The sequence below is a fragment of the Hylobates moloch genome, unplaced genomic scaffold, assembly GCF_009828535.3.
Source record: "Hylobates moloch isolate HMO894 unplaced genomic scaffold, HMol_V3 SCAFFOLD_12, whole genome shotgun sequence".
Lineage (NCBI taxonomy): Eukaryota > Metazoa > Chordata > Mammalia > Primates > Hylobatidae > Hylobates > Hylobates moloch.
The window spans coordinates 492984-515495 of NW_026652287.1; the positions used below are offsets into that span (position 1 = coordinate 492984).

The 22512-nt window shown below is 50.6% G+C and overlaps 1 protein-coding gene and 1 pseudogene across 2 annotated transcripts in view; one reads left to right on the forward strand and one right to left on the reverse strand.

Annotated features, from left to right (window-relative positions):
• Positions 1-6: 6 nt before the first annotated feature.
• The window catches only part of ANKLE2 (ankyrin repeat and LEM domain containing 2), a 37284-nt gene continuing 14778 nt past the window's right edge, over positions 7-22512 (forward strand). Inside the window, exons 1-5 of one of the 2 annotated variants that reach the window (XM_032168215.2) lie at positions 7-159; positions 7678-8136; positions 11965-12171; positions 14594-14787; positions 14905-15093. In XM_032168215.2, the coding sequence (XP_032024106.1) occupies positions 7683-8136; positions 11965-12171; positions 14594-14787; positions 14905-15093 (1044 nt within the window). In that variant the 5' untranslated portion in view covers positions 7-159; positions 7678-7682. Of the gene's footprint in view, positions 160-3150; positions 3372-7677; positions 8137-11964; positions 12172-14593; positions 14788-14904; positions 15094-22512 lie in introns of those variants that run through there. The other variant, XM_032168214.2, reaches the window with a different exon arrangement.
• On the reverse strand, positions 16898-21530 carry LOC116479728 (tumor protein D54-like; annotated as a pseudogene).

Genomic DNA, 22512 nt, shown 5'->3' on the forward strand with positions numbered 1-22512 from the left:
CGGCCGAGTGGGCGGCGCTGGCCTGGGAGCTCCTGGGCGCCTCGGTGCTGCTGATCGCTGTGCGGTGGCTGGTGCGGCGGCTGGGCCCGCGGCCGGGGGGTCTAGGCCCCAGCGGGACCCCCGTCCCTCCGCCGCACGCGGCCGCCGCCCCCGCCCCAGGTAAGGCCCAGGCGGTCGCTGGGCCTCCGCATCCTGGCCCCTTCCCCGCCCCGATGCCCTCCTCGGGCCCGGGTCCCAGGCCGCGTCCCTCGAGCTCCTGGAGCCGGCAGCAGTTGGGCGAGGCCGCCGGGGGGACCAGGGTTGCTCGGGAAAGGCCATTACGGCCGCGGAAAAGGCAGTTGCGGGGACTTGGCTTCCCGGGGCGGGGGCGGAGGGGCCACGCCGGGTTCGGGGGTGAGAGCTTTCCCGGGCCCGGGAGCAGCCTCCGGGGAAAGCGGCGGGGACCCGGCGAGGCTTTAGCGGACACTCTTGCTGCGGTCTATCGAGACCTGGGGAGGGATGGCCCGAAGGAGGGCGGCGCGGGGAGGAAGCCCCGGGGTCCTGGATGTGTTTGGAATGTGAAGCCACTGCAGTTACTGGTCATTGAACATAAGGCAGAGACGGAAAAGGCAAATGTAACTTAGGGGTTTGGGGCCCAAGGAAACGGGAGAAGGTGGCCATTTGTTGCTTTGGGGTAGACTGTCGGGTCTGGGTGATGTGAGGATCAGAGGTGGGTTTTGGTCGTTTTAAGTTTGAGGTAACTGATAAAGTGAACTGTGTATTTCACCTCCATCCCCTTTTCCTGGCATACAACTCCTAAAATCCCGGGAACCTCCAAAGTGATGTCTTTTGTAGGCTGAGTGGACTGGTGGCCGGCAGCCCCTAGGGAGCTTCTGGATGGTGCTGGTCGCAGGAAAGACCAAGGCAGGGTTAGAGGTTCTGGGGACTTTCAGCCCCACCACCAACCTCCGGGGAGGGGAGAGGGGTGAAGGTTGAGTTGATTACCAATGGCTGATGAATCATGCCTGTGAAATGAAGTTTCTGTAAAAACCCAAAAGGGCTGGGTTCAGGGAGCTTCCAGATAATACGTGGGGGTTCCTGGAGGCGGTGCCCAGAGAAGCCCTGAATTTCCAAGTGCTTCCTCCCGGTTTTACCTTATGCATCTCTTCACCTGTATTCTTTGTAATCCTTTATACTCTGCTGGTAAGTGTAAGTAAAACATGTCTGTGAGTTCGGGAGCCACGTTAGCAAATTAACGCAACCTGAGGAGGTCACCGGGTTACACCCCGTCGGTCCGAAGCGCAGGTCAAACAACCTGGGCACTGGAAGTGGGGGGCAGTCTTGTGGGGCTGAGCCCTTTACCTGTGGGGTCTGCTGGTATCTCCAGGAAGACGCTGTCAGAATAGATGACTGAATTAGGATGACAGACGACACCCAGCCTGTGTCCACTGCAGAACTGATGACTTGCATGATTCGTGGGGAGAAAACCCCCACATATCTGGCGTCTGAAGCATGTTGCAAGACTAGTGGGAGAAACTGAGTTTGTTTTCACTCTAAATTGTCAGACTGTTAGTCACTGCGGAGCGGTGCTTTCTGATGATTGAGTGGGGATTCCTGTCCAATTGTGTGAGTTTGTGTCCCGGCCCTTCCACCTTTTTTTTTTTTTTTTTTGAGATGGAGTCTCGCTCTGTGGCCCAGGCTGGAGTGCAGTGGCGCGATCTCGGCTCACTGCAAGCTCCTCCTCCCGGGTTCAAGCGATTCTCCTGCCTCAGCCTCCCGAGTAGCTGGGATTACAGGCGCCCGCCACCACGCCCGGCTAATTTTTCTATTTTTAGTAGAGACGGGGTTTCACCATGTTGGCCAGGATGGTCTCAAATTCCTGACCTCAGGTGATCCACCTGCCTCAGCCTCCCAAAATGCTGGGATTACAGGTGTGAGCCATCGCACCGGGCCCTACCACTTATTGCTATTGGCTTAACCTGTTTTCAGCCTGCTCATTTAGGAATAGGGATGATAGTAATACCTGGTTAGACTTTTTTGGGAGTTGGGTAAGTGCAGCACTTGGTATGTGTTAAGCACCTCTGAGTGCTGTTACTGTCACCACTGGCATCATCCAGGCAGAGCTGCGGACAAGGTGGCGGGGGGTGAGGCTGGTGTTTTGAGAATGGCTGAAATAAAAAATACTGCTATTTTAATTTAATATAAGTATATTTTTATATTATATATGATGTATAATATACATATATCATATAGCATATATAATATACATATATTATATGGCATGTAATATACGTATATCATATGGCATATATAATATACGTATATCATATATATAGTCAGCAGAGGTTTAGAGAAACTGGGTCTCGTGCATTGCGGGTGGGGATGGTAAGTGGTGCAGCTACTCTGGGAATCAGCCTGGCAGGTTTTTAGGAAGTTAGACCTGCCCTGCATTCCTGAGCTTTTATTAGACAAATGAAAATGATTTTCACACAAAAACCCATATTTGATGTTCATAGCAACTTTATTTGTAATTGCCAGAAACTGAAATTACTCAAATGGTTAAACTTGCACATTGATACCCCGGGGTGCCACTCCACAGCGATCCATTCTGCCACATGGATGCCCCAGGGTGCCACTCCGCAGCGATCCTCTCTGCCATGTGGGTGCCCCGGGGTGCCACTCCACAGCGATCCTCTCTGCCATGTGGGTGCCCCGGGGTGCCACTCCACACCATCCACTCTGCTACGTGGGTGCCCCGGGGTGCCACTCCGCACGATCCTCTCTGCCACGTGGGTGGATCTCAAGGGCATTATGCTGAATAGGAAAAGCCAATCTCAAAAGTTGCGTACTTGGCCGGGTGCGGTGGCTCACACCTGTAATCCCAGCACTTTGGGAGGCCGAGGCAGGTGGATCACAAGGTCAGGAGTTCAAGATCAGCCTGGCCAACATGGTGAGGCAGTCTCCACTAAAAATACAAAAAATTAGCTGGGCGTGGTGGCAGGTACCTGTAATCCCAGCTACTCGGGAGGCTGAGGCAGCAGAATTGCTTGAACCCAGGAGGTGGAGGTTGCAGTGAGCAGAGATCACGCCACTGCACTCCAGCCTGGGCGAGAGAGCAAGACTCCATCTCAAAAAAAAAAAAAAAAAATTGTTAATGGAACATTATTACCCAGTGTTCAGACCTAGCTGTTTCTCACATCTTTACCCATCGATCTGTCAAAGACCATGTGATCATACTGATACTTCCAATTTCGTTGCAACATCCGTGGGTTTATTCTTTTTTTTTTAGATGGAGTCTCACTCTGTTGTCCAGGCTGGGGGCTCACTGCAACCTCTGCCTGCCCAGTTGAAGCGATTCTCCCGCCTAGCCTGCTGAGTAGCTGGGATGACAGGTGCGTGCCACCATGCCTGGCTAATTTTTGTATTTTTAGTAGAGACCTGGTTTCACCATGTTGGCCAGGCTGGTCTCAAACTCCTGACCTCAAATGATCCACCCACCTTGGCCTCCCAAAGTGCTGGGATTACCGGCATGAGCCACCATGCCTGGCCCCCTGGCTTTATTCTAATGCAAGAGTCAGTAAACTGTGGTCCAAACTGGCCCCCATCTATTTTCCTAAGTATAGTAAAGTTTTATTGGAATACAACCATACCCTTTTGTTTATGTATATCTGTGGCTGTTCTTTTATTTTTTGGAGTCGGGGTCTTGCTCTGTTGCCCAGGTTGGAGTGCAGTGGCACAAACGGCTCACTGCATCCTCAAACTCTTGGGCTTAATTTATCCTCCTGCCTCAGCCCCCCAAGTAGTTGGAACCACAGGTGCATGTCACCACACTTAGCTAATTTTTTTTTTTTTTTTTTTGAGATGTAGTCTCGCTCTGTTGCCCAGGCTGGAGTGCAGTGCCTCTATCTCTGCTCACTGCAAGCTCTGCCCCCTGGGTTCACACCATTCTCCTGCCTCAGCCTCCTGAGTAGCTGGGACTGCAGGCACCCGCCACCACGCCTGGCTAATTTTTTTGTATTTTTAGTAGAGACGGGATTTCACCGTGTTAGCCAGGATGGTCTCAATCTCCTGACCTCGTGATCTGCCTGCCTCGGCCTCCCAAAGTGCTGGGATTACAGGCGTGAGCCACTGCTCCCAGCCATCAGCTAATTTTTAAAGTTTTTGTAGAAAGGGTGTCGCTGTGTTGCCCAGGCTGGTCTTGAACTCCTGGGCTCAAGTGATCTTCCCGCCTCGGCCTCCCCAAGTGCAGGGATGACAGGTGTGAGCCGCCACACCTGGCCTGTGGCTGTTCTGAGCACTCACATGGCCTTTGGCTCATAGAGTCTGAGATGCTTAACTCTTTCGCCCTTTACAGGAGTCGTTTGCTGAAACCCTGTTCTCACTCCCACTTTCCTTTCTGTCATTGAGAGTCCTGGCTCTCATCAGCCACCATGTATTCCAATTATTTGCTTTGCCCTGGAGTCCACAGAAAATAGCTTTAGGTGTGCTAACCTATACCATTGTGAAAACACCTGCTGCCTATGCTAACCTATGCCATTGTGAAAACACCTGCTGCCTATGCTAGCCTATACCATTGTGAAAACACCTGCTGCCTATGCTAACCTATGCCATTGTGAAAACACCTGCTGCCTACGCTAGCCTATACCATTGTGAAGACATCTGCTGCCTGGAGCCTGTTCACACGGCAGTGGTGCACAGTTCTTTGTCTTTCTCCTTAGAGCACCTGGTCACTCACTGTTTTCCAAAGTTATGTAGGTTAGCTTCCCCTGTGTTACTCACTTGTAATGCAGTTAGGTTCATTTCTTCTGGCTAGTATTCCATTTGGGTGTCTCCCCCATCTTTTTATTTACTTCTTTTTTTTTTTTTTTTTTTTTGAGATGGAGTCTCGCTCTGTTGCCCAGTCTGGAGTGCAGTGGCGCAATCTCGGCTCACTGCAACCTCTGCCTCCTGGGTTCCAGCGATTCTCCTGCCTCAGGTTCCCGAGTAGCTGGGATTACGGGTGCCCGCCACTGTGCCTGGCTAATTTTTGTATTTTTTTTAGTAGAGATGGGGTTTCACCATCTTGGCCAGGCTGGCTCGAACTGCTGACCTCGTGATCCACCCACCTCAGTCTCCCAAAGTGCTGTGATTACAGGCGTGAGCCACCGTGCCCGGCTTTACTTATTTCTTGAGTGTGTAAATCACAAACATGTTTTTAAAAGTCAGAACCCTATAGAAACTTAAATTCAGCCGGGCGTGGTGGCTCAAGCCTGTAATCCCAGCACTTTGGGAGGCCGAGGCGGGCGGATCACGAGGTCAGGAGATTGAGACCATCCACGCTAACACGGTGAAACCCCGTCTCTACTAAAAATACAAAAAATTAGCCGGGCGTGTTGGTGGGCGCCTGTAGTCCCAGCTACTCGGGAGGCTGAGGCAGGAGAATGGCGTGAACCCGGGAGGTGGAGCTTGCAGTGAGCCGAGATCGCGCCACTGCACTCCAGCCTGGGGGACAGAGCAAGACTCCGTCTCAAAAAAAAAAAAAAAGAAACTTAAACTCAGATGTATTACTCTCCCCCCATCGTTTTTTTTTTGTTGTTGTTGAGACGGTCTGATTCTGTCACCCAGGCTGGAGTGCAGGGGTGCCATCTCAGCTCGTGGTGGCATCCACCTCCCAGGCTTAAGTGATCCTCCTGCCTCAGCCCCCTGAGTAGCTGGGGCTGTAGGTGTGCACTACTATGCTCGGGTAATTTTTTTTTTTTTGAAACAAGGTGTCCCTCTTGTCCCCTAGGCTGGAGTGCAGTGGCGTGATTTCGGCTCACTGCAACCACCACCTACTGGGTTCAAGTAATTCTCTTGCCTCAGCCTCCTGAGTAGCTGGGGTTACAGGCATGCACCACCACGCCTGGCTAATTTTTGCATTTTTAGTAGAGACGGGGTTTCACCATGTTGGCCAGGCTGGTCTCGAACTCCTGACCTCAGGTGATCCGCCTGCCTCCCAAAGAATATAATGGGCTGGGCATGGTGGCTTATGCCTGTAATCCCAGCACTTTGGGAGGTCGAGGTGGGCAGATCACCTGAGGTTGGGAGTTCAAAACCAGCCTGACTAACATGGAGATACCCCGTCTCTCATAAAAGTACAAAATTAGCTGGGCGTGGTGGTGCACGCCTGTAATCCCAGCTACTCGGGAGGCTGAGGCAGGAGAACCACTTGAACCCGGGAGGTGGAGGTTGCAGTGAGCCGAGATCGCACCACTGTACTCCAGCCTGCCTGGTGACAGAGTGAGACTCTGTCTCAAAAAGAAAAAAAAAAAAGGCTCACGCCTGTAATCCCAACACTTTGGGAGGCCAAGGCAGGTGGATCACCTGAGGTCAGGAGTGCAAGATCAACCTGGCCAACATGGTGAAACCCCGTCTCTCCTAAAAATACAAAAATTAGCTAGGCGTGATTCCGGGCGCCTGTAATCCCAGCTACTTGGGAGGCTGGGGCAGGAGAATCGCCTGAATCCAAGAGGCGGAGGTTGCAGTGAGGTGAGATCGTGCCACTGCACTCCAGCCTGGGTGACAGAGCAAGACTCTGTCTGGAAAAAAAAAAAAAAAAAAAGTGGTGGCATTAGATTAAGGACAGAGAGTTTATATGAAAAGTGGAATCCTGCCCGGGACTGAGATCCTTTCTGTTTATTCGTAATTATTCTCCACTTGCGCCCACCCCTTAAACTGTGCCCTACAAGTTGCTTTGACCTACTGTGTGCCTGCTCCAGTGTAGATTGGCTACAGCCCTTTGCATCTGTTCCTCAGCACCAAACTGTCTCTGTACAGAGAACCTGGTGAGGTGCTTATGCCCGGGCAGAATCTTGGGGTCAGTAGGTCCCCCCTCCAGGGTCTTTGGCAGACTCATTCATTGTTTAAAAGACAGTCCCCTCTGCCAATAAGTAACAGCATTTTTGGAATTTTCTTGGAGTTGTGGAGATGGGGGCATCATAAAATGTTTTTGGCCGCCATGGTGGCTCACGCCTGTAATCCTAGCACTTTGGGAGGCCAAGGCGGGCAGATCACCTGAGGTCGGGAGTTCAAGACCAGCCCGGCCAACATGGTGAAACCCCGTCTCTACTGAAAATACAAAAGTTAGCCGGGCATGGTGGCAGACGCCTGTAGTCCAGCTACTCGGGAGGCTGAGGCTGGAGAATCGCTTGAACTCAGGAGGTAGAGGTTGCAGTGAGCCGCGACAGCACCACTGCGCTCCAGCCTGCGCGACAGAGCGAGACACCATCTTAAAAAAAAAAAGAAAAAAAATTTTTTTTTTTTTTTGAGCTGGAGTTTCGCTCTTGTTGTCTAAGCTGGAGTGCAGGGGTGTGATCTCGGCTCACTGCAGCCTCCGCCTCCTGGGTTCAAGCGATTCTCCAGTGTCAGCCTCCCAAGTAGCTGGGATTACAGGCTTTCGCCACCACACCCGGCTAATTTTTTGTATTTTCAGTAGAGACGGGGTTTCACCATGTTGGCCGGGCTGGTTTCGAACTCCTGACCTCAGGTGATCCGCCTGCCTCGGCCTCCCAAAGTGCTAGGATTACAGGCGTGAGCCACCACGCCCAGCCAAGAAAAAAAGTTTTTAATGAAAGAAACAGAAACTGATGCCATTATATAATGAACCCTAGTACTCATCACCCAGCTTCAGCAGGTGTTAGTATTTTGTGACTGTATTTGATTTTTTTGTCTTGGGCCTAGGTGAAATGACAATGGATGCTGTGTTGGCTCGACTGAAACTTCTGAATCCAGATGACCTTAGAGAAGAAATCGTCAAAGCTGGATTGAAATGTGGACCCATTACATCAACTACAAGGTTCATTTTTGAGAAAAAATTGGCTCAGGCTTTACTGGAGCAAGGAGGAAGGCTGCCTTCTTTCGACCACCATGAGGCAGGTGTCACAGCTCTCAGCCAAGACCCACAAAGGATTTTGAAGCCAGCTGAAGGGAACCCAACTGATCAGGCTGGTTTTCCTGAAGACAGAGATTTTGGTTACAGTGTGGGCCTGAACCCTCCAGAGGAGGAAGCTGTGACATCCAAGACCTGCTCGGTGTCCCCCAGTGCCACCGACACCTACAGAGCTGGAGTGACTGCATCTAGGGAGCCGCCCTTGTACTATGGGGTGTGTCCAGTGTATGAGGACGTCCCAGCGAGACATGGTAATGGGACCGTGTGTAGGATTTCCTCACACAGATAGCACATACGCGGAGGGGCGGGATGACGTCTGAAAATGGAAAACTAGATTAAAAAAGAAAAAATCCAATCCCCTCCATCTCATCACCCCAGTTAACCATTGTTAACATTTTTATGTAGAACTTTTCTGAAATATTTGTGAATTTAACATGAGAACTGTTAAAATTTGTTAGGTAAACTGGATTCTATGAGATATGCTGGACTAAGATATTAATATTAACTGGCTGCTGCTGTTGGTTAGGAACTGTGTTGATTAGTCATCTCCCCCTTTTTAAAATGCAGTGTAACCTGCACACCTTTTATATTAATGAATGCAAATGGCCAATGAATGTATAAATAATTTTCAGCATCAAAGATTTGTAGTTTTATTTTATTTCTTATTTATTTATTTATTTATTTTTTGAGACAGAGTCTCACTCTGTTGCCCAGGCCGGAGTGCGGTGGCGTGACCTTGGCTCAATGCAACCTCTGCCCTCCCAGTTCAAGCGATTCTCCTGCCTCAGCCTCCCCAGTAGCTGGGACTACAGGCGCCCGCCACCACACCTGGCTAATTTTTTGTTTTTTTATTAGAGACGGGGTTTCACCATCTTGGCCAAGCTGGTCTTGAACTCCTGACCTCATGATCCACCTGCCTCGGCCTCCCAAAGTGCTGAGATTATAGGCTTGAGCCACCATGCCCGGCCATTTTATTTTTTTTAATTTATTCATTCATCTGAGACAGGATGTTACTCTGCCACCTAGGCTGCATTGCAGTGGTGCAGTCATAGCTCACTGCAGCCTCAACCTTTGCGGCTCAGGTGATCCCCCCACCTCAGCCACTTGAGTAGCTGGGACCACAGGCATACGCCACCACACACAGCTCATTTTTGTTTTTGCTTTTGAGACAGAGTCTCGCACTGTCACCTGGGCTGGAGTGCAGTGGTGCGATCTCAGCTCACTGTAACCTCAGCCTCCCGAGTAGCTGGGAACTACAGGCGCCCGCCACCATACCCAGCTAATTTTTTGTATTTTTACTAGAGACGGGGTTTTGCGATTTTGGCCAAGCTGGTCTCGAACCCCTGACGTCGTGATCTGCCCGCCTCGGCCTCCCAACGTTCTGGAATTACAGGCGTGAGCCTTCATCCCTGGCCAATTTTTGTATTTTTTTTATAGAGATGGGGTTTCGCCATGTTGCCCAGGCTGCTGTCGAACTGTCCTCAAGTGATCCACCCACCTTGGTCTCCCAAAGTGCTAAGATGACAGGCACACACCAGCACGCCTAGCTAATTGGTGGTTTTTGGTGTTTTTTTTTTTGTTTTTTTTTTTTGAGACTGGGATCTCTCTCTCACCCAGGTTGGGGTGTAGTGATGTGATCTCAACAACTCACTGCAATGTCTGCCTGCCAGGCTCAAGCAGTCCTCCCACCTCAGCCTCCTGAGTAGCTTGGGATCGCTGGGATCACGGGCATGTGCCAGTACATGGCCAGTTTTTTTGTATTCTTGGTAGAGACAATGTTTCCCCACGTTGCCCAGGCTGGTCTGCAACTCCTGGGCTCAAGTGATCCACCAGGCTCAGCCTCCCGAAGTGCTGGGATTACAGGCGTGAGCCACCTCGCCTGGCCACACGTAGGTAATTAAATTTTTTTTTTTTTTTTTTAAGAGACTGGGTCTTGCTTTATTGCTTAGGCTGGTCTTGAACTCCTGGCTTCAAGCAGTCCTCCCACCTGAGCCTCCCAGTGCTGAGATTACAGGTGTGAGCCACTGTGCCCAGCCCAAGAATTGTAATTTTAAAGAAGATGTAGCATTGGAGAAATAAAAATGAGAACTCAGTATTAATTGGAATGCCAGAAATTCCACACTGTCATTAGTATTGTTATTACTGTGATATCATTTGTGGTGATGCCTATGAGTAGATAATTGGTTAAACACTCTGAATAGAATGGAATATTATTCTTCTATAAGATCTTTTTAAAGAATACTTAGTGGCCAGGCGCAGTGGCTCACGCCTGTAATCCCAGCACTTTGGGAGGCCGAGGCAGGCAGATCACGAGGTCAGGAGATCGAGACCATCCTGGCTAACACGGTGAAGCCCCGTCTCTACTAAAAATACAAAAAATTAGCGGGGTGTGGTGGTGGGTGCCTGTAGTCCCAGCTACTTAGGAGGCTGAGGTTGCAATGAGCTGAGATTGCGCCACTGCATTCCAGCCTGGGCGACAGAGCTAGATTCCGTCTCAAAAGAAAGTAACACTGGGAAATGGTCATGGTGCAGTTTTTATTTTTATTATTTATTATTTATTTATTTATTATTTTTTGAGACAGAGTCCTGGTGTGTCACCAGGCTGCAGTGCAGTGGCGCAATCTTGGCTCACTCCAACCTCTGCCTTTTGGGTTCCAGTGATTTTCCTGCCGCAGCCTCCCGAGTAGCTAGTACTACAGGCATGTGCCACCACGCCCGGCTAATTTTGTATTTTTAGTAGAGACGGGGGTTTCTCCACGTTGGTCAGGCTGGTCTCGAACTCCCAACGTCAGGTGATCCACCTGCCTCGGCCTCCCGAAGTGCTGGGATTACAGGCGTGAGCCACCGTGCCCGAACTGTGGCCATTTTTATCCAGTAGTGGACAGTAACCATTCCTGTGTTATATTGCTCATAAATTTTTGTCTCCTGGCCAGTAGTGTATATCTTATGTATTTACGATAGTCTCATACAAAACTTAATTGTGATAGTTCCACTACAGAGCTTTAATATTTTTATATAATCGGGATTATCTTGTTTTGAATGGTTTCTCGGCATGTTTAAAAAGGCATTCCCAGCCGGGTACAGTGGCTCACGCCTCTAATCCCAGCACTTTGGGAGGCTGAGGTGGGCAGATCACTTAGGTCAGGAGTTCAAGACTAGCCTGGCCAACATGGTGAAACCCCATCTCTACTAAAAATACAACAATTAGCCAGGCATGGTGGCCAGTGCCTGTAATCCCAGCTACACGGGAGGCTGAGATGGGAGAATTGCTTGGACCTGGGAGATGATGGTCGCAGTGAGCCAAGGTCGCACCACTGCACTCCAGCCTGGGCAGCTGAGTGAGACTCCATGTCAAAAAACAAACAAACAAAAAAAAAAAACCAGGCATTCCCAGCTGGGCGCTGTGGCTGACACCTGTAATCCCAGCACTTTGGGAGGCCGAGGCGGGCGAATCACCTGAGGTCAGGAGTTTGAGACCAGCCTGGCCAACATGATGAAACCCCGTCTCTACTAAAAATACAAAAAATTAGTCAGGCATGGTGGCGGACGCCCATAATCCCAGCTACTCGGGAGGCTGAGGCGGGAGAATCCCTTGAACCCGGGAGGCAGAGGTTGCAGAGAGCCAAGATCGCGCCACTGCACTTGAGCTTGAGCGACAGAGCGAGACTCCGTCTCCAAAAATAAAAATAAAAAATAAAAAGGCGTTCCCTGTTCAAAATTGTGTTTAAAATTCTCTTATGTTCTTGGCTGATATAATTATAGTTTTTTTAATTTGCCTTTTAATAATTTTTATTTAGATCTTTATATGAAATTTAGTTTTTAGGATAGAATCTTGGCATATAGAATTACGTATATGAACATAATATGTATCATGTTACATGCATATACGCACACCGTCGAGCTTGTTAATTGTTTTATTTTGGCTAGCTAAGGCCCTTTTTCTTCAGGATTAAAGATCTGAACTAAGCCAGGCGACTGGGTAGCAGACATGGAAGCTGATGGTTAGGCCCAGGGCGTGGCCAGGTGACAGCTCTCCAGTCACTCATCTCTGATTTTCATTTGTTACTTTTCCTACCCAGAAAGGATCTATGTTTATGAAAATAAAAAGGAAGCATTGCAAGCTGTCAAGATGATCAAAGGGTCCCGATTTAAAGCTTTTTCTACCAGAGAAGATGCTGAGAAATTTGCTAGAGGAATTTGTGATTATTTCCCTTCTCCAAGCAAAACGTCCTTACCACTGTCTCCTGTGAAAACAGCGCCACCCTTTAGCAATGACGGGTTGAAAGGTAAATCATGCAGCCATTCACATCTTGATGTTCCTGTCACATTGATCCCACCCTGTTTTGTGCCTTCTTTCCTCCGATGTGGTAACTTGTTTTCTCCGTGAGGGTAGAGTTGATGGGGTCTCAGTGGACCGGGAAGCCATGCTAGCTCTGATGCTGATGTGCCAGTAATTAGCGTCTTGACTGTGGAGAAGCTGAAAAGAACACTGTGGCCGCTTCCATCTGTCCCCATGTCTGTTGGATTTTTTTGTTTTTTTTTTTGTAAAGAGACAGGGTCTTGTTCTTCTGCCAGCCTGGAGTGCAGTTTGGTGCTATCATGGCCCACTGCAGCCTCAAACTCCTGGGCTCAAGCAATCCACCTGCTTTAGCCTCCCAAGTAGCTGAGAAATAGGCGTGCACCACCACACCCAGCTAATTTAAACCTTTTCTTTCTTTTTTTTTTTTTTTTTGAGACAGAGCCTCGCTCTGTTGCCCAGGCTGGAGTGCAGTGGTGCAATCTCGGTTCACTGCAAGCTCCACCTCCCAGGTTCAAGCGATTCTCCTGCCTCAGCCTCCCGAGTAGCTGGGATTACAGGTGCACAGTGCCACGCCCGGCTAATGTTTGTATTTTTAGCCACCATGTTGGCCAGGCTAGAATTTAAAATTTTTTTATGGAGACAGTGTCTTGCTATGTTGCCAAGGCTGGTTGAATTGCTGGCATCAAGTGATCCTCCCATCTCAGCCTCCCAAAGTGCTGGGATGACAGGCGTGAGCCCCTGAGACCAGTCTACTTCCCCACCTGAAGCTATACCTACTTCAAGAACTAGGGCATCTGCAGAAGTCGGGCTCATCTGTAGGAGCGGTCCAGCCCGAAGTCTGATCCATGCCCACCTCCCAGCTCAGAACTAGGGTTTTGTGTGAAGAGGTTCTTCATGGTCAGTGTGGGGTAGAGCCTCCGCCTTCACCTTCCGTCTGGCCTCAGCTCCTGCTCCCTCTCCCAGCTCACAGTTGTCTGGGCTTCCCTGGTGGGCTGGTCCTCCAGAGGAATGTGGTCCTCTCCTTCCAGTCATCCGCCCGCCCTCCGTCAGCCTTATACAGGTGCTTCCTGGATGGAAACCAGAGTGGCTTCTAACAGGTACGGATTTCCTTCTTTGCAATTTGTGAGAATTCCTCAGAAGGAAATCACCTTAAGACAGAAATCAGGCCGGGCGCGGTGGCTCATGCCTGTAATCCCAGCACTTTGGGAGGCCGAGGTGGGCGGATCACTTGAGGTCAGGAGTTTGAGACCAGCCTGGCCTACATGGTGAAACCCCGCTTCTACCAAAAATATAAAAAATTGGCTGGGCACAGTGGCTAACGCTTGTAATCCCAGCACTTTGGGAGGCTGAGGCGGGTGGATAATCTCAGGTCAGGAGTTTCAGACTAGTCTGGCCAACATGATGAAACCCTGTCTCTATTAAAAATACAAAAATTAGCTGGCCGTGGTAGCAGGTGCCTGTAATCCCAGCTACTTGGGAGGCTGAGGCAGGAGAATTGCTTGAAACTGGAAGGCAGAGGTTGCAGTGAGCTGAGATTGCGCCACTGCACTCCAGCCTGGGCGAAAGAGCAAAACTCCGTCCCCCCCCCAAAAATCAGCTGGGTGTGGTGGCAGGCTCCTTAATCCTGTAATCCTTTGCAGCCACGCTGTGCGCATCGAAGGTCTTGCGTGATTTCTGGGAGTGTTCCCTTGCCCGCCGCTGCCGTTACTCCTCCTCCACCTACTGACCGAGCTTTCAGAGTTCACTGGCCGGGTGCAGTGACTCATCCCTGTAATTCCAACACTTTTGGGGGCTGAGGCAGAAGGATCCCTTGGAGCCAGGAGTTGGAGACCAGCCTAGGCAGCATAGATCTCATCTCTAAAAATATGTATATATATGTACGTGTATAAGCCAGGCGTGTTGGCACACAGCTGTAGTCCCAGCTACTTGAGGGGCTGAGATCACTTGAGCCCAGGAGGTCAAGGCTGCAGTGAGCTATATTCGTGCCACCACACTCCAGCCTGGGTAACAGAGCCAGACCCTGTCTCTGAAAAAACACAAAGTTCATCAAACTTGGCCTCATTCACAGAGCCTTTCCCAGCAAGATTGTGGCAGGGTCTGGCTGCTCTTCCGCTTGCTGTGCTCACGGGGGTGCGCTGGCTGCTGTTGTAGGCTGGGGCCCCCAGTGAGATTGTGGCCGGGTCTGGCTGCTCTCCCCCACTTGCTCTGCTCACAGGGGCGTGCTGGCTGCCATTGCGTTGCATGCTGGGGCCGGTGGCCACAGGCCCTTCTTGTCTTCTCTCACCTGTGCCTCCCAGTTGGCCCGGAAGCCTCTGTGGAAAGCTCCTTATCCCTCATCAGAGGGTGCATAGGCGACGAGTGACTGTTGGTGAAACTAATCGTTCTTAAATTCTGTCCCTTACTGACAGATGGTTTGTGCTTGTCGGAATCAGAAACAGTCAACAAAGAGCGAGCGAACAGTTACAAAAATCCCCGCACGCAGGACCTCACCGCCAAGCTTCGGAAAGCTGTGGAGAAGGGAGAGGAGGACACCTTTTCTGACCTTATCTGGAGCAACCCCCGGTATCTGATAGGCTCAGGAGACAACCCCACTATCGTGCAGGTAGGTCTCGGCAGTTCCCTCGGGTAGGTGCGTGGCCCCGGCGGTTCCGTGGCAGCACTCGCACAGGGTGCGTCCACACGTCAGATAGGAAGCTCAGAGCACGTGGTTCTCTTTCAGGAAGGGTGCAGGTACAACGTGATGCATGTTGCTGCCAAAGAGAACCAGGCTTCCATCTGCCAGCTGACTCTGGACGTCCTGGAGAACCCCGACTTCATGAGGCTGATGTACCCTGATGACGACGAGGCCATGCTGCAGAAGCGCATCCGCTACGTGGTTGACCTGTACCTAAACACCCCCGACAAGATGGTGCGTGCACACCCTCCACTCACGCTTGCTTTTTTTAATTGTTGAAAAGTTTTTCCCCAAAAGAATGCTTTATCGACAAGTTACTCATTAGTATAATAACTTTGGGGAAAAGATACATCAATTACACCCCTGCAACCTGCCTTCTCACCACATCCCACTGGACAAAGGGCACCGAGCGCTGGGGTTCCCTGGCCCCTGCATCGTCGTCGTGTGTGCAATGCTGTCCCCGAGGGTGTCTGAACTGTCTGGGGACACGGGTGTCAGAGGACATTTCCTCTGCCGAACAGGACACCTTGAGCTGAGCAGCCCTTCCCCTCCCGGGAGTGGCAGAGCTGTGCACACCACAGGCAGGCCCTCAGTGTCCTGCCAAGAGCCACTGAGGCACAAAGCTGCCCCTGCAGACCATGCTGCCTGACACACAGGGCTCTGGTGTGTGAGAGGCTGCCTGACACACAGGGCTGTGGTGAGAGAGAGAGACTGCCTGACACACAGGGCTGTGGTGTGAGAGAGAGACTGCTGGGGTGCGACTGCTTAGAAACAGGAACAATCTTCGTAGCTCCTGAGAAAAGGCGACAGCAATCCTGGCCGATGCCCACGCCCCACCCTCCACCTGACCTGTGGGGTCGTTTCTTCTTAAGTGCAGCCAGCAGGCGGGTTAGAGTCACTGATGAATGCCCCCGGGGCCAGGCCCATGCAAGGCAGCACTGGGAAGGGGGCACAGCTCTTCTAAAGGGTGCTAAAGACAGGCTTTTCCTTCTCTTAGCCCCTCCCACCCCCGGGAGCCCAAGAGTCTTTCAGGGCAGAGTAGGGAGCCAGGGGAGCTGCCCTGCTTGAGAAGAGAAGCAAGTTTTATACACTGGGATGGAGCGTGTTAGTGAAATCAACACCCCAACTGGAACAGGCAGTCACGCAGGCCAGGTGTAAAATCCCACACAGTGCTCACAGCCATTAAGCAACCCTCATTTATATGTTTTTGATAAATAAAGCATGAGGCAATGTGAGGCTTGAATTTCAGCTTGAGTCCAAAGAAATAATATTCTCTCACTAGGAGGCTAAAGCTGCTTTGCCTAATTTCGATTTTTGAAAAGTCCACTGCATTAAAAAAAAATTATGAATTTGCTTTTCATTAAAGCTAGATTAGTACAACAATTAGGCAGTTGTTGATAATCAGTTTACTTTCTGCGGGCAGAAAACAGACAGTTTTCTTGTTTAGCATTCCAAGATAAAAAACTCATGGAACAGTTAGGGCTTTCTGGGTGATTGCATTCCTTCCGTGAGTTAGGGAAGGAGGAAGTCAAAAATGCTACTTACGCGTAGGACTCTTCAGTCCTTCAACATTCTGACGGGCTAACCTGATTCTTTTTTTTTTTTTTGAGACAGAGTCTTGCTCTGTCTCCCAGGCGGGAGTGCAGTGGCACGATCTCGGCTCACTGCAAGCTCCTCCTCCTGGGTTCAACTGATTCTCCTGCCTCAGCCTCCCGAGTAGCTGGGACTACAGGCACCCGCCACCACGCCTGGCTAATTTTTTGTATTTTTAGTAGAGATGGGGTTTCACCGTGTTAGCCAGGATGGTCTCCATCTCATGACCTCGTGATCGGCCCGCCTTGGCCTCCCAGAGTGCTGGGATTACAGGCGTGAGCCACCGTGCCTGGCCACTAACGTGATTCTTAAAGGGAGCCTGGGCTTTGGCTCAGTATTTCAAATCCTCCACCCTGTCCACTTCCTGTACCCCTAGGAAGGACAGCACAGTTATCTGTTTCATCTACAAACTTTAGTATATAACTATGTACACAACTGTTGAAATTCATGTGGATGCAGCAGCCACGTCTCCTTGTGGATGGGCAGGACTATTCTCAAAGCCGGCTCTGCATGTGCGTCCTGGCTGGCCGCTTCGTTGTGCAGAGCTCCGGCTGTGATGCTGAGGGTGTGTTGCGTGTGCTCTGCAGCTGAGCGTAAGCGACCACAGGCTTAGAGAGTTGTGGGATCTGACGGGCTTGTCGCCCCTCCCTGCTGAGGAAGGGAGATTGTCCTTGCTGTTCTCTGTCACCCACGACCTTAGACTTCATGGGCCCAACTTGGTCTTCAAACGACTTGAAAGTTGCAGAGTTCCTTACGTCTCCGAGCTTCCTGCTGATGGCAGAGCCCACCATGGACAGGGCTGCTGAGGTCTCTGTCTTGGTTGAGGTCTTCTGTCTTGCTGTGGGAGCATTTCCTGAGTCTTGCAGGAATCCGGGTGGGCCACTTTCTCATTCCACTTCCACGTTTCTCAGAAGTCTTCACATAGGCGTTAGAGGGGGTTCTGTTTCAGCCTCCAAGGCAGAGAGGCCCAGCCTCCTCTCGAGCTCTCCAGTCCCCCTCCTTGGCTGCCAGCACTGGTGTAGAGTGACAGTTTCCTCATCCGTCTTGGTAGCTGGGCCCTGAGCTCTTCCTCCTCAGCCTCTGTCAGACCCTCAACAGCAGTAGCCTGGGTAGCCCCACCTGTGTCAACAGGGACATTGGTCATGGAGTTGGACAGCAGGCCATTGTGAGGAGAATTCGGGTTGACATCTTGGCTGGCGGCGTCTGTGTTCAGGCAGTGATGGGCTGTGGTGCGGGTGCTGTGGGAGCCGGGCAGGCAGCAGCAGGGTTGCTTACTGCACACACGCTGCCCGGGAGCCGCCTCCGCTGGCTGTTTTAATAGAAATGGCAGCCAGTATTGTAGTTTAAGAAAGATTTGTGAGGCCAGGTGCGGTGGCTCACACCTGTAATCCCAGCACTTTGGGAGGCTGGGGCGGGTGGATCACAAGGTCAGGAGATTGAGACCATCCTGGCTAACATGGTGAAACCCCATCTCTACTAAAAATACAAAAAATTAGCCAGGCTTGGTGGCGGGCGCCTGTAGTCCCAGCTACTCGGGAGGCTGAGGCAGGAGAATGGCGTGAACCCAGGAGGCAGAGCTTGCAGTGAGCCGAGATAGCGCCACTGCAGTCCGGCCTGGGCGAAAGAGCGAGATTCTGTCTCAAAAAACAAAAAACAAAAAAAAGAAAAAAGAAAGATTTGTGGCTGGGCACGGTGGCTCATGCCTGTAATCCCAGCACCTTGGGAGGCCGAGCGGTCGGATCACGAGGTCAGGAGATTCAGACGATCTTGGCTAACATGGTGAAACACTATCTCTACTAAAAATATAAAAAATCAGCCAGGTGTGGTGGCGGGCGCCTGTAGTCCCAGCTACTCAGGAGGCTGAGGCAGGAGGATCACGTGAACCCGGGAGGCGGAGCTTGCAGTGAGCAGAGATCGCGCCAGAGCGAGACTCCGTCTCAAAAAAAAAAAAAAAAATTGTGTTCCCAGGACGGTGTTTCTTATGGTTCTACATGGCATGTGGAAAATGAAGAGAAGCACATTCCCTGAGCTTAGAGAGCTTAGGGAGATGCAGCTGGAAACAGGACATCCCAACAGGAGTCGGCCCCACAGGGCAGGGTAGGTGTGAGGCCTCTGTGGCTGCCGTAGGCAGGGACGGGCAGGGGAGCTCCAGGAGGCTTCCCTTTTGTGCTTTGTGAAGAGAGGAGGATGGACAAATGCAAAAAAACATGGAAAAGAAAGTAAAAAAAGTTTTGGTGCTTTTTATTCTAGTATTCTATTGGATGTCTTTTATATATATTTTTCACTTTACCTTAGAAATATTTCCTGTGTGGTTGAAAATGTAGCTGGGCACGATGGCTCACGCCTGAAATCCCAGCGCTTAGGGAGGCCGAGATGGGCAGTTCGCTTGAGCCCAGGAGTTCGAGACCAGCCTTGGCAACATGGCAAAACCCTGTCTCTACAAAAAATTTCAAAAAACAAATTAGCCAGGTGTGGTGGCACATGCTTGTAGTCCCAGCTACTCAGGAGGCTGAGGTGGGAGAATCACCTGAGTCCGGGAGGCAGAAGCTGCAGTGAGCTGAGATGGTACCACTACACTGCAGCCTGGATGCCAGAGCAAGACCCTGTCCCCACCACTAAGAGGCATGGTTCTCAGTGGCTGAATAATGCATAAGTAAGAATTCTTGAAGAATTGATGTATTTATGTAAGGGAAAACCCAGTGATAGCTTAGAGCCAAGAATTATAAACTCTTAGCAAAACCCAGGAGTTTGGAATGTTGTGTTGTGGTGGGTAGAGGAGAGTGTCAAAGAAGCATATTGTGGGGAGGCATAATTTTGTTAATTGGATAACACAATGAATATGATATATTGAGCTGCAATTTTTTTTTTTTTTTTTTTTTTGAGATGGAGTCTTGCTCTGTGCCCCAGGCTGGAGTGCAATGGCGTGATCTTGGCTCACTGCAACCTCTGCCTCCTGGGCTCAAGCGATTCTCCTGACTCAGCCTCCTGAGTAGCTGGGACTACTGGCATGCAATACCACACCCGGCTAATTTTTGTACTTTTAGTAGAGACAGGGTTTCACCATATTTGCCTGGCTGGTCGTGAGCTCCTAACCTCAAGTGATCCGTCCGCCTTGGCCTCACAAAGTGTTGGGATTACAGGCGTAAGCCGCCATGCCCAGCTGAGCTGCAAAATTGAAAAGCAAGAATAATTTTTAAATCAACAAGAGAGAAAAGGGGGAGTGTTGAAATTTTGTCAAGCCAGCAAAACTATAGAAGGGAGTGAAAGTGAAAACAATGGTTACCAAAAAAGCAATCGTATACATAAAATAGGAAAGAGGGAATAAAATCAAAGTGCATCAGTTATACTAAGTGTGAACAAACTGGCTAAGTAAGGAATTGAGATTTGACTAGGACAGTCAGCAAGTGAGGGTTTGTAGAGATAATACAGCACTCCGTGCCCTGCAGGAAATACATGTTCTTATTTTCATGCAATATTCACAGAAAATGTGCATGTGTGTGTCCAGAAAGAAAACTTAGTAAATTACTGAAATTAGATATTTCAGGTTACATTTGTTTATTATAACCACTGAAAGTAGGAATCGTTAAAGTGTGGGCCAAAAATAACTATTTAGAAAGTACTAGTGTTTTTGGAGAGATCACATCACAAGATAATGTTGTGGGTGAGAAGCAGGGCTGGGGAGAAGGTCGGCCAGAACTGCAGGAATTTACCTGGCAAGAACAGGCAGAAATCGGGGTGGTGAGGTTTGCCGACTGCAGAACAGGTTGGAAAGGGCCGTTGTGTAGGAGGGAGAAGGGTGGGCCAGAAGGAAGCCGTTTTGTTGCGGGTCCTTTTTTGTAGACCGTCTGCACAGGTGCACAGCAGAGGGCCTGGGAAGGGGCGGGTGGTCACGTTTCTGAAGCAAAGCACCTGGAACCTCAGTTGTGTAAGGTAGAGAACATGGACCAAGAAAGGCCTGAGGGCCGGATGCTGTGGCTCATGTCTGTAATCGCAGCACTTTGGGAGGCCGAGGTGGGTGGATCACTTGAGGTCAGGAGTTTGAGACCAGCCTGGCCAACATGGCGAAACCCTGTCTCTGTTAAAAATACTAAAATTAGCCACACCTGTAATCCCAGCTACTTGGGAGGCTGAGGCAGGAGAATCACTTGAACCCAGGAGGTAAAGGTTGCAGTGAGCCGAGATCGCGCCTCTGCACTCCAGCCTGGGCGACAAAAAGACTTTGTCTCAAAAAAAAAAAAAAAAAAAAAAAGAAGGGCCTGAGGGTTGGAGAACAGAGCAGTGATTGCACCGTAGGAGCCAGGGGCCAGCAGACTGCAGCCCAAGAGCCAGTTCAGCCGCCACCTGTGTGTGTAAATAAGGCTTTACTGGAGTACAGCCATACTCATTTATGTATTTGTCTGTGGCTGCTTTCCTGCTACAAGGGTGGAGTTGGGTAGCTGTGGCACAGACGGGATGGCCTCAAAAGTCTATAGTGCTTACTGGCCGGGCGCGGTGGCTCACGCCTGTAATCCCAGAACTTCGGGAGGCCGAGGTGGGCAGATCACGAGGTCAGGAGATCCAGACCATCCTGGCTAACATGGTGAAACCCCGTCTCTACTAAAAATACAAAAAATTAGCCGGGCGTGGTGGCGGGCGCCTGTAGTCCCAGCTACTCGGGAGGCTGAGGCAGGAGAATGGCGTGAACCCGGGAGGCGGAGCTTGCAGTGAGCCGAGATCGTGCCACTGCCCTCCAGCCTGGGCGACAGAGCGAGACTCTGTCTCAAAAAAAAAAAAAAAAAAAAAAAAGTCTGTAGTGCTTACTATCTAGTCCTTGTCCAAGAAAGCTTGCCAGCCCCTGGACAGAAGGATGGGGTGCAGGTAGCGTGGTGGTATATGCAAACATCCAGATCTTTTTAGGGTCGTGTGAGAAAGTTGTAAGAGATACCTCTAGTGGATGATGGTGGGAGGGAGCCGTAGGAGGACATTTGCGGGTGACCTAGGCTGTGTTGCCAAGGAGTGGAGGCGGGGGTGTCAGTGCAGGCCGCAGGGTCCATGATGAGTTTTTGTTCCCTGTGCAGAAGCTTAGGGGTGGCCGCCATGGCATACGATGCCACCGGACACTTCACAGCCAGAATCTTGGTAATCAGAGGTGACGAGAGAAGGTGTTTCTGGCTCTGCTAGGTGTAAATGAATTCTGTTTTCTACACGGTGCAGTGGAGCTGTCTGTGGGATGTCCAAGTGAGGTGCCTGGGAGGGAGTTGGCCCTTCAGGTCTTGGGCTCAGGGGCACTGGTGACCATGAGGCCCGCTGGTCTGTAGGCCACAGTTGAAGGTGACACTGAGACGGCCCAGAGCATAAGGAAGGATCAGAGGTGCAGCTGTGGGAGCTCCAGGCAGATGGTGTGGAGACCTGCGACACCATCTGGGGAAGGAGGGCATGACGCAGCATCGCGGACGGAGACCTGGGTTCCCAGCCGGGGCGTGATGCAGCGTCACGGATGGAGACCTGGGTTCGCAGCCGGGGCGTGATGCAGCGTCGCGGATGGAGACCTGGGTTCCCAGTCAGGACATGATGCAGCATCGTCAGCAGTGAAAAGAATTTCGTTTACTGTGGTGTCACATGCTACAGAGACTTGAGTACAGGCCATATTCGTGGGCTTTGCTTTATTCTGGTTGTGGTCCTCATCTGTGTATTTCACTTTCTGGGCATGTTTTACATGACATTGTACTGGGCCCTGAATGGTTAAAGCTACTGTTCACTGTTTATGGAGAATTTAAGCTCCTCCAGAGCCTGGGCACCCAGGTCAGTGTGCTAAGCTCAAGCCTTGGCATGAAGTAGGTATGTGCTAGAATGCCAATTATTTTTCCATTATAAAAGCAGTGTCTTTTATGGACTTTTTGTTTGTGAGTCTTTTTTTTAAAAAAAAGTATAAGCCGGGCTCAGTGACTCACACCTGTAATCCCAGCACTTTGGGAGGCCCAGGCAGATGGATCACCTGAGGTCAGGAGTTCGAGACCAGTCTCACCAGTATGGTGAAACCCCATCTCTACTAAAAATTTTTTTAAAAAAATTAGCTGGGTG